Consider the following 12269-nt stretch of genomic DNA (forward strand, 5'->3'; position numbering starts at 1 on the left):
CCGTGGCATTTAAACGATGCCCAATTGGCACTAAGGGGCCTAAAGTGTGCCAAGAAAACATCCCCCACACCATTACACCACCAGCAGCCTGCACAGTGGTAACAAGGCATGATGGATCCAAGTTCTCATTCTGTTTATGCCAAATTCTGACTATCGACACTCATCAGAACAGGCAACATTTTTCCAGTCTTCTACTGTCCAATTTTGGTGAGCTTGTGCAAATTGTAGCCTATGTTTCTTATTTGTAGTGGAGATGAGTGGTACCCGGTGGGGTCTTCTGCTGTTGTAGCCCATCCGCCTCAAGGTTGTGCGTGTTGTGGCTGATTACCCTGATTACCGGGAGTCGTGGCGCCAAACAGATGGGGTGAGGAGGACAGCGAGGGAAGCCACAGTGCTTATGTGGCTGGAGGAAGCCCCCGGTAAGTATATATAGGGGAGCCAGTGTACCATCTCAGATACACTTTCAGGTGCCCATTAATAGCACAATTTTTTCATTAGATGTGATCTATTGTTGCAATTTTTTTACCATCAAACGTAATCTGAAAGTAATCATTGATTGTCCCCATAAACAGCTGGTTAGAGCGTTTTGTCTCTTCAGATACGATTGTAAAATCCAACTTTCAGATCGATTACATATTCTGTTCCTATCGACCATAGAATTGTTTTACATAGATTTTCATCACAATACAATTTTCTGTACAATTAGATCGTAAAAAACTGCATCTAAAGATCACATCTGATGGAAAAAAAAAAAAATATGTAGGTACCTTTACAGCCTGAAGGGTTAAGGGGTGGGACGATAGGTGAAGAGATGGCGTAGATAGTGTAACGTTTCCTTGCAGATCAGGCTTAGAGCGAGCCGAACGACACAGAAAATTGCACGTGGGAAAACCGTGATCGGCGAATAATGGAAACCTGGCAAATGCACAGGGCCCCTTTTCACACCATCAGCGTTTCGCGATCCGTTTCCAATCCCTTGCAGATCACACACACCGCTAGATGCAGTCACACGGAATCGATGGCTAACGTCTTCATCAGTGTAACCTATTTGTGACGCGATTTTTTCTGATGGCAAGCGCCGTCCTGCTGTATTTTCCATGCGACTGAGCTCAGATACTTTGTATAGCAGCGCAAGAAAAATCGCATAGCAATCACACCCCTATGAGATCTTTCCACAATTACAGATATTTTCCCGCTTTATTTTTCAGTTTACACCCGCCACAAATCGCAAACACACCACAATCACGTCATGCACCTGACGGATTGTGGTAGAGGAGAATACAAAGAAACGAAATTGCATTTCAGAATGGAAAAGGGGTCCAATTCCCCCTCATCTGACTAATCACAAGTTGTAATTTGATATCTCTGCTAAATTTGCAAATACAGGATGTTAACAACATGCATGCTTCCATGAAAAAAAAAAAGACACATTGCAGATTTATATCAGCTGTAACAAATATTTTTCTTTAAAGAAAATCTGTAACAAAAAAAAAAAAAAAGTTCCCCGGGGGGGGGGGGGGGGCTGTCGGGCCGCTCTACTGCGCAGGTGCAAGTCTCCTGCATCGGTGCCTGCGCAGTAAAGCGGACCCAACAGAGATCGGTTATTCCCGTGCAGAGAGACGCAACAGCGCCACCCGCTGGAGCCAGAAACGTAAATAAATCAGCGATTGTCGAGCCTGGATTTCCAGAGACTTCGGGGGAGCCAGGGCTGTACTGCCTGCAGCTACAGGGATGGGGGAAGCCTCATTGGGACCCTAAGTACCCCCCAGTGGAACTTTTTTTGTTACAGGTTCTCTTTAAAGGTTACAATGCTGTTGCTTATCGTTTAGAGCAGAGGGAGTTCAGGATACCCGAGGTGACATGTGACATGATGAGACAGATGTGTGTCTGTACAGTGCAGAGCACACAAATAACTAGGCTGTGTTCCTTTTATTATTTTTGTGCCTGAAAGAGTTAAACATCAGGTATGAAAGAGGAGTTTCTGTCTCGGTTGGGACTACAGCATAACCCTCTCTGATAAGGAATCACAGCCATAAAACCTGGCAGTAAATGGCTTCTGAGAGCAGGAAAGAGATAAAAAGGATCAATAGTTCATAGCTTTTAGCTCTGGCATACTTCTATGAAGGTGTCAACGAGCAGAGGTCATTTTAGGAAAAAGGAGGAGAGATGCAATTGTTTATCTCAATTCCCCCCCCCCCCCCCCCCCAAGGGTCCTTTAAACATTCTTATGTTATTCTTATACTTCTACCACTCCCAGGAGTGGAGACACGCATGTGATAAGACCTCTGAGTCAGGAACAGGGCCTTACCAGTCATGAGAATCTGTGAGGATACAATACCCCTCTATGCCAAGGACACGGACTCTCGTATGCCAGCTCTGCCATGTCAGATAGTTATAAATCCCTCAGCGGACTCCTGACAGAGGGTGGGTGTGCTGACTGCAGTGTAAGCCTCCGCACTGGAGTATATATATGTGTGAGAATGTGGAGGGAGCAGCGAGGGTCACTCCTGCTGTGACTGAAGCGCCTAAAACAGCCAACGCACATTCCCAGATATCAACACTAGCCTGACAGGAGATACCAGGGGGGCCGCAGGGCAGAGGAGATACGGGGGGGGGGGGGGCACAGGGCAGAGGAGATACCGGGAGGGGGACCACAGGGTAGAGAGGAGATACCGGGGGGACCACAGGGCAGAGAGGAGATACCAGGAGGGGGACCGCAGGGCAGAGAGGAGATACCAGGAGGGGGCCGCAGGGCAGAGAGGAGATACCAGGAGGGGGCCGCAGGGCAGAGAGGAGATACCAGGAGGGGGCCGCAGGGCAGAGAGGAGATACCAGGAGGGGGCCGCAGGGCAGAGAGGAGATACCGGGGGGACCACAGGGCAGAGAGGAGATACCAGGGGGGGCTGCAAGGCAGAGAGGAGATACCGGGGGGGGGGGGGCGCAGGGCAGAGAGGAGATACCGGGGGGACCACAGGGCAGAGAGGAGATACCAAGGGGGGCTGCAAGGCAGAGAGGAGATACCGGGGGGGGGGGGGCGCAGGGAAGAGAGGAGATACCAGGAGGGGGGCCGCAGGGCAGAGAGGAGATACCGGGGGGACCACAGGGCAGAGAGGAGATACCGGGGGGACCACAGGGCAGAGAGGAGATACCGGGGGGCTGCAAGGCAGAGAGGAGACACCAGGGGGGGGCGCAGGGGAGAGAGGAGATACCAGGAGGGGGGCCGCAAGGCAGAGAGGAGATACCAGGAGGGGGCCGCAGGGCAGAGAGGAGATACCAGGAGGGGGCCGCAGGGCAGAGAGGAGATACCAGGAGGGGGCCGCAGGGCAGAGAGGAGATACCAGGAGGGGGCCGCAGGGCAGAGAGGAGATACCAGGAGGGGGCCGCAGGGCAGAGAGGAGATACCAGGAGGGGGTCGCAGGGCAGAGAGGAGATCCCAGGAGGGGGTCGCAGGGCAGAGAGGAGATCCCAGGAGGGGGCCGCTGAGCAGAGAGGAGACACCAGGGGGGGGGGGGCGCAGGGCAGAGAGGAGACACCAGGAGGGGGTCGCAGGGCAGAGAGGAGACACCAGGAGGGGGTCGCAGGGCAGAGAGGAGATACCAGGAGGGGGTCGCAGGGCAGAGAGGAGATACCAGGAGGGGGTCGCAGGGCAGAGAGGAGACACCAGGGGGGCCGCAGGGCAGGGAGGAGACACCAGGAGGGGGCCGCAGGGCAGAGAGGAGACACCAGGAGGGGGCCGCAGGGCAGAGAGGAGATACCAGGAGGGGGCCGCAGGGCAGAGAGGAGATACCAGGAGGGGGCCGCAGGGCAGAGAGGAGATACCAGGAGGGGGCCGCAAGGCAGAGAGGAGATACCAGGAGGGGGCCGCAAGGCAGAGAGGAGATACCAGGAGGGGGGCCGCAAGGCAGAGAGGAGATACCAGGAGGGGGGCCGCAAGGCAGAGAGGAGACACCAGGGGGGGCCGCAGGGCAGAGAGGAGACACCAGGGGGGGCCGCAGGGCAGAGAAGAGACACCAGGGGGGGCCTCAGGGCAGAGAAGAGACACCAGGGGGGGCCGCAGGGCAGAGAAGAGACACCGGGGGGGGGCTGCAGGGCAGAGAAGAGACACCAGGGGGGGGGGGCGCAGGGCAGAGAAGAGACACCAGGGGGGGCGCAGGGCAGAGAAGAGACACCAGGGGGGGCCGCAGGGCAGAGAAGAGACACCAGGGGGGCCACATGGCAGAGAGCCAGCTGTGAGGAGGGGCACAACCCGCCAGGGAGCTGGAGGTGGTTACATTTACCAATCAATATTGGAAGTGTGTATGCACCCCTTAAAGGGAAGGTCCAAGCAAAATAAAAAAATGAGTTTCACTTAGCTGGGGCTTCTACCAGCCCCATGCAGTCATCCTGTGCCCTCATAGTCACACACTGCTGCTCCAGTCCCCTGCTGGCAGCTTGCCGACCTCGGAGGTCGGCGGGCCGCATTGCGTACATTTTTACGCATTCCCGCTAGTTCAGGAACATTAACACATGCATTTTTACGCGTTACTGGTTCAATGCGTACATTTTTACGCGTTGCACCACTAACGCGTAAAAATGTATGTGTTAATGTTCCTGAACTAGCGGGAATGCGTAAAAATGTACGCAATGCGGCCCGCCGACCTCCGAGGTCGGCAAGCTGCCAGCAGGGGACTGGAGCAGCAGTGAGTGACTGCGAGGGCACAGGATGGCTGCATGGGGCTGGTAGAAGCAGAACTAGCTGGTGGCGGGGGACTGGAGCAGCAGTGAGTGACTACGAGGGCACAGGATGGCTGCATGGGGCTGGTAGAAGCAGAACTAGCTGGTGGCGGGGGACTGGAGCAGCAGTGAGTGACTACGAGGGCACAGGATGGCTGCATGGGGCTGGTAGAAGCCCCAGGTAAGTGAAACTCATTTTTTTTAATTGTGCTTGGATCTTTCCTTTAAGCCTTGCACACACTTTCAATTATAACTGGCCAATCACTGACCAATTTTACCACCTTCATGTAGTATGGGGCTTAACCTACACAATCTGCTCATAGTATTCATGCTACATGTAGGTGGTAAACTTGGCCAATCAGAACTGAAAGTGTGTACCAGGTGTTGGAGAAACACCTGAGTGAAAGACGACAACCCGGCTTCTGTATAACTCATAAGCATGATACAGAAATGATCAGACATCACAGAAAGCCATAAATTATCAGACATAACAGTAACCTGAAGGACAGGGGTCACACTTAGCAGAATCGCATGAGTTTTCCCCATAGAACATATTGGAAGACTCATGTTATTCTGCTTAGTGTGACCCTGGCCTATTTGTTGACACGTTTGCGCTCCACGTGTCAGTGCTGGGATGCCGGATTTGGCTGAAGGCACCTGACACCGGAGTGACACCAGAGGTCACAGGGCACTCCCTGGGCCTTATATGTAAGATGACGGGGTCTGACCTCTGCCACTAACAGACGCGATTACGCCACTCATCCAGGTCAGTGGACAGACACGTCCTACAGAACATACACAGCCACGGAGGCCACGCTGTCCAACACTACCACAATGTGGACAAACCACGGATATCTACGCAAAGAGCAGTTTAGTGTCAAGTAAACCCTGTGACAAATATAATTTTGCCTTCTAAAAACAAAATATTAGCAATAATTCAGCTTTAAAGAGAACCTGAGAATAGCATACAGAGGCTGGGTCTGCCTATACTGCCCAGCCTCTGTTACTATACTGTCCCACCCCCGCGCTCTGCTATCCCCCATAAATCACACAGCCATGCTAGCGACACGCAGCGCATCGGAGCCGGCTGTTTACCTTTGGTAGTGTCACTCTCGCCGCTCCCCCGCCTCCGATATCGCCGCTACCCGCCTGCGTCCCTTCCCTCCAATCAGCAGGAAGAAAAGGGACGCAGGTGGGGAACGGCGCTATGGAGGAGGCGGGGGAGCGGCGAGAGTGACACTACCAAAGGTAAACAGGCGGCTGCGTGTCGCTAGCATGGCTGTGTGATTTACGGGGGCCAGCAGAGCGCAGGGGGGCCTGTGGGGGGGGGGGAGCAGTATAGCAACAGAGGCTGGGCAGTATAGGCAGACCCAGCCTCTGTGTGCTATTGGGATTATTAGAAACCACCTCGGGTTCTCTTTAGCACACCTGAAGCTAGAGTTATATGGTGGCTGCCATTTTATTTCCTACAATACCAGTTGCCTGGCAGAACTACTGATCGTCTGCCTCTAATACTTTCAGCCATAGCCCCTGAACAAGCATGCAGCAGATCAGGCGTTCCTGACATTATTGTCAGACCAGACAAGATTAGCTGCATGCTTGTTGCTGGTGTGATTCAGACACTACTGCAGCCAAATAGACCAGCAGGACAGCCAGGAAACTGGTATTGCTTAATAGGAAATAAATAAGGCCTCTTTTCCACGGGCAGTTGATAGTTATTGGAAAGCCTCTGAAACTCTCACAACTGAGTGTGGGAAAGCAGAGCGGCACATTACCCGTGCATTGCATCACATACTATGAGTGAGAAGTATGCTTCACTGTCTCTTTAAGGCCTCTTTCACATGAATTCAGCGCCTGTCAGCTGCCCTCCTGCATTGGCTGGGCGCTGGTCCCTCCTCAAAGCAACGGCTGGGTGCCCCTCCTCCGATGAGCGACGGCCCCTCCTCCGACGAGCACCGGCCGGGTGCTGGTCCTCCTCAGGCCACGGCTGGCCCCTCATAGCACCGGCTGGGCGCTGGTCCCTCAGTGTACGGCTGGCCCCTCCTCCGAGCAACGGCCGGCCGCTGGTCCTCCTCAGAGCAACGGCCGGCCGCTGGTCCTCCTCAGAGCAACGGCCGGTTGTGTGGACCCTGGTGTTGGTGGGTACCACAGACAGGAGCAGCAGCAGGGCTGGGCCGAGGCATAGGCTGGAGAGGCTCCAGCCTCAAGGCGCAGTGTAGGAGGGGGCACAGAATTCATTCAGCTGTCATTCCTAATTGTGTTTGAAGCAGAAATAAATAAGAAAAGGGGATACATGGCAGTGACTGCAAGCCAGATAACTAGATATTAAGGTGTTGGGGAGGTTGTGGGCCCTGTGGCACCTCTTAGTCTAATAGCAATCAGTGTGTGACGGCTGGGGTGGGAGGGATGGAGGGGCGCACTTTGGTGTCTCAGCCTTGGGTGCTGGAGGACCTTGTCCCGACTGAGCAGCAGGATGAGTAGGTCGATGCAGCTATTGGAGTGGCGGCCCCTCCTCAAAGCAACGGCCGGCCCCTCCTCCCCAGAGCAACGGCTGGGTGCTGGTCATCCTCAGGCCGCGGCTGGCCCCTCCTCAGAGCACCGGCTGGGCGTTGGTCCCTCAGTGTACAGCTGGCCCCTCCTCAGAGCACTGGCCGGCCCCTCCTCAGAGCATGGCAGGGATTGATAGCGCAGCAGTAAGAGCCGGTTAACACTGGTTTTAAAGTCCGTATTCGTGGGATACATTCCTAAAGCTCCGCAGAAACGCTGGGAGTGGATCCTGAGTAAAAAAAAAATAAAAATAAAAAATAAATAGGACCCGCTCCTACTCATGCAGAAACACAGATCGCACACGGATCAGTGTTGCACAGAAGGAAAACGTTGCGGAGAGTCCAGATTTGACACTTTTTCCCGGGACTGGACGGGAAACGGTGTCCAATGCAAGCCTATGAGAATGTACAGTGTCCGCTCTCACTAGGCTAGTCCCTGCATCCACGTCGCCATGACATCATACTTACACGTCCCGCCGTCCATCACCGACGCTCGGTCCATTCTGAAGAGCCCGGAGGACAGAAGCATGGGGATCCTCATTGGGCTGCAATAGACCAATGGTAAGACTCAGCAATGGAGAGAGTTCTCCTTCTTGCTAGGGAGAATTGACCTGTTGCAGCCTCCGGGTTGTGGAAGGGAACAAGCGGCGGGACCAGCGTTGGCGGCGAGAGGTAAGCAGCGACGTGTAAATACCAACGCAAATCGACACGCGGATCAGAACGGGCCCTACCATCCAAATCAGATACGTGTCAAATGGATCCGTTTTTCAGAAAAACCGCTCTGTTAGACACGGATCCAATCTGGAACAGGAGAAGTGTGGACCGACCCTTAATCGGGACTTCATAAGAAGCCCCTCTCAAATTATTATAATTTATTTAGACATAGATTGCGCTGTACATAGTCCAGAATAAATATTGGGGACAAACTGTAGATACCCTGGCCGGTGCAGAACAGCAGCTGACAGGCAGTGAATTCACTCCCTGTCAGCTGCACGTGTGAAAGGTGCCTAAGGGCCTGTTCTCAATTGAGCGGGAGTTGCGCGATTCCCGCTCAAGGTAAACCGCTAGCGGTTTTTTAAAAACCGCTAGAACATGTAACACTATGGCAGTGTTCTCACTGCCGCGTTTGCGATTAGCATGCATAGCACCGCTAATCGCAATCACTCCAAAACCGCCGCAGTGTCCAGTGATTTTTCCGTGTTAATCGCGGAAAAATCACTCTCGCAAACCGCTGGCAGTAATCGACAGCGTTTTGCGATTTTAGAGGTGAATGGACCATAACTGCTCTGGGCTGAATTAGGACTTTGCATGGAGCTAATCAGAAGCAGAAGGGTCACATGCAATCACACAAGTAATCATTACTTTCCAAAACTTATCAGCCCAGAGCACAGGTTCTGCACCCACAAAACTGCATTTCCTGGGGAGTGAGAAACTCTTCTGAAGGCCCGCCTCTTCTGATGAATCCCGCCCTCAACACCGCTGACAAAAGTCGATTACAATGATAACCGTCACGAACCAACTCATTCACATAACATTCTACTTCACCGGTATCAGAATCTGCAGTGTGGGAACCTGAAGATAGCAGGAACCAGATCTGGAAACGGACAACCAAAAGGCATGCTCAATGAGATACAAAGACTTTCGAGCTGATGCAGGATTGTGCAAGTTTCATATGCAAATTTATGCAGCAAGAAAATGGACCAATCCTGACCCACAAAGTTGGATTTGATTGGTCCCATTTTGAGGGCGCATATATTGCGGGTATATTGCCATCACATCTGCCCATCAGTGACAAGGAAGGGCAGATTCCGTTAGAACGGACACACAGCATGCTATGCTGAACATGTGCGATTGCAGTTATAGCAAAGCCTACATCTACGTACTGTGTGTCTCACAATCATAGCATTGCAATGCTGATTTCCAGGATGTGTAATGAGGGGTGCTGCCTGATGGTGAGTCAATGACTATTGGGAGGAGGGGAGCTGCCCAATAAGGGTCCTAACGGCATTTCGGTAGTATTTTCCTGAGGGTGCCTTAGAAAAAAAAAAGTCAAAGCCATGAAATGCGCCCCCCACCCAAAAAAGTTTGAGAATCACTGACCTAGGGTTTTTCTCATACTTACATTTGGGAAAAAATTATATACACACACTGGTTATGCATCAGAAATTAGCAAATTATTCAGGTTTCCTATGGATAAAGCTGGCCATACACTAGGCCGATTACCCGCCGATCGACAGCAGATTCGATCCCTGGGATAGAATCTGCTGTCACATCGTTTACGCTAAACGCTAAATTTTGATCTATTTCGTCCCGAAATAGATCGATCCCGTCGATTGCTCAGTACGGGAAATTACAGTCGATCGCCCGCGGGTGGGGAGCGCATCGCTAGCGGCGTACAACCGACGCAGGTATACATTACCTGAAGCCTGGTCCCGGGCATCTTCTCCGCATCACGGCATCTGTGTATAACTTCCTGTGTCACTGCAGTGACAGCGGAAGTACAAATAGACGGCGCTCTATTTGAACTTCCGCTGTCACTGGAGTGACAGAAAGTTACACGCGGATGCCATTATGCGGAGAAGATGCCCGGGACCAGGCTTCAGGTAATGTATGGGGGGGGGGGCAGGCGACAGCGGCAGCTCAGCAGATGGTGAATCGGTTTCATGCTGAAATCGATTCACAATCTGTTTGCAGTAAAGGCAGCCATACGATCCCTCTCTGATCAGATTAGATCAGAGAGGGATCTATCTGTTGGTCGAATCTGATGGTAAATCGACCAGTGTATGGCCACCTTTATAGATTTGCAGCAGATTCGACCATCAGATAGATTTCTGTCAGATGCCTGTAAAGTCGAATCTGAATCTATCTGATGTGTGCCACACACTAGGAACAGATTTCCAATAGCAGATTTCAGAATTAAATCGATCTAAATGCATTATTGCACCATTAGATTTGATGCAGCTCTATGGGCCATCATTCTGCTGCTGGCAGCAGATCCACCTAGATTTTCCATCCTGTCAGATAGATCAAATCGATCGAAATCAACCACAAACTGATCGATCGGCTGATTTGATAGAATCGATTTCGGATCTATCAATTAATGGCTGAAATCGACTAGTGTATGGGCCCCTTCAGGACTGAAACCAACTAGAGCGATTTTTTGAGCATTTAGGGAGCTATTCAAACCACTAGCGATTTCCCTAAACGCTCAGCTGATGTTAACCACCCTGGCGTTCTATTAAGATCGCCAGGGCGGCTGCGGGAGGGTTTTTTTTAAATTTAAAAAAAACTATTTCATGCAGCCAACTGAAAGTTGGCTGCATGAAAGCCCACTAGAGGGCGCTCCGGAGGCGTTCTTCCGATCGCCTCCGGCGCCCAGAATAAACAAGGAAGGCCGCAATGAGCGGCCTTCCTTGTTTTGTTTAGATCGTCGCCATAGCGACGAGCGGAGTGACGTCATGGACGTCAGCCGCCTCCGATCCAGCCCTTAGCGCTGGCCGGAACTTTTTGTTCCGGCTACGCTGGGCTCAGGCGGCTGGGGGGACCCTCTTTCGCCGCTGCTCGCGGCGAATCGCCGCAGAGCGGCGGCGATCGGGCAGCACACGCGGCTGGCAAAGTGCCGGCTGCGTGTGCTGCTCTTTATTTGAACAAAATCGGCCCAGCAGGGCCTGAGCGGCAGCCATCGGCGGTGATGGACGAGCTGAGCTCGTCCATACCGCTAAGATGGTTTTAATAGATGGGCCAAATTCCACTGGAGCGACTGAGATTACCAAATCGCAAAACTCAGGACATGCAGCATTTTTCGTGTTTAGCGTTAGCAGTTAGCGTTTCTGCAAAGTATATAAACGCTGGTGTAATCGCTCATCAGAACCTACACAGAGCGATTTTGCTAGCATTTTGAAATGACTGCACACTGTAAATAATAAAAAAAATATTCATTGAAAGGACCAATCAGAATGAAAAATGCTGATCGCTACACAGTCACTGGCACAGCGCTTACACTTTTTAAAACTGCTACCAAAATCACTCATGAAACACTAGCAAACCGCTCAGTAAAAACACTAGCGATTGCGATTAGCGATTGCGTTTTATAGTAGGTTCCAGGCCTCATTGATCTATGCTAGAATCACCAGACTGCATTTTGGGGGGGGCATGTCACTAATCAGATAGAAGCAGATAATAAATTCACTGACAGCTGCAATGGCTAGCTAGTTAGCTTTGCAATTCTGATGCCTGCACCACCCAGCCAGCCTCTAGCAAGTCACATCTCCATCTCTTGCAGGTTAGCAAAACTCCACTATAGAATGTATTCACAATGCACAGCAGATATAAAGTCCAGTTCAGTGAAGCAGTGAGCTCTATATGGGGGACATGGTCAGCCCTGCACTGTGCAAGGTCAAGGCTGGAAACCCGGGACATTTCAGGACTGGTGCCTGATTAACCCTCCAAGCACAAAACTAAGGCAAAGTTAAAAAGTTCACTTGTAGGCAGAGCTTCCCCTGATTGAGGAAGCAGCGGGCTGCCCCTGCATCAGGGCGGCTTACCTTCCTCCGGGAGCGGGGGTAGCACAGCTTGGTGGCCTTGCAGCCCATGGCTCCCCCCTATAGATGAGCGCAGGCAGCAGAGAGCGGTCACATCATCTCCCCCCCTCTCCTCTATGGCTTGGCCGGCCGCCTCCTCTCCTCTCTCTGCACTAAACCTGCTGCTACTCCAAAGTTTACAGAAACTTCAGCGCCGTAAGTATCAGAAGAGCGGCCCGGCTTCCTATTGGCCGGCTGGAGACAGCTGCTGCTGCTGCTAAAGTGCTCAGAGGGGAAAGGCAGCTCCTAACAGGCAGAATAATAACTCAGGGCTGCCTAGTAATCAAGGAGGTTATAAGAGAAAAGGGGGGAAGAAAACACATTTAAAGGAGCACTGTAACCTTAAAGGACAACTGAACTGAGAGGGATGTGGAGGCTGTCATATTTATTTCTTTTTGAGCAATAGCAGTTGCCTGGCAGCCAGGGACGG

General features: G+C 52.1%; 1 protein-coding gene across 2 annotated transcripts in view; it reads right to left on the reverse strand.

Annotated features, from left to right (window-relative positions):
• CCDC69 (coiled-coil domain containing 69) overlaps window positions 1-11948 on the reverse strand; it is a 69841-nt gene extending 57893 nt beyond the window's left edge. For both annotated transcript variants that reach the window (XM_068278388.1, XM_068278386.1), the window contains exon 1: window positions 11804-11948. In XM_068278388.1, the coding sequence (XP_068134489.1) occupies window positions 11804-11851 (48 nt within the window). In that variant the 5' untranslated portion in view covers window positions 11852-11948. The remainder of the gene's footprint in view (window positions 1-11803) is intronic.
• Window positions 11949-12269: the final 321 nt, after the last annotated feature.

This window comes from Hyperolius riggenbachi, chromosome 3, assembly GCF_040937935.1.
Source record: "Hyperolius riggenbachi isolate aHypRig1 chromosome 3, aHypRig1.pri, whole genome shotgun sequence".
Taxonomy (NCBI): domain Eukaryota; kingdom Metazoa; phylum Chordata; class Amphibia; order Anura; family Hyperoliidae; genus Hyperolius; species Hyperolius riggenbachi.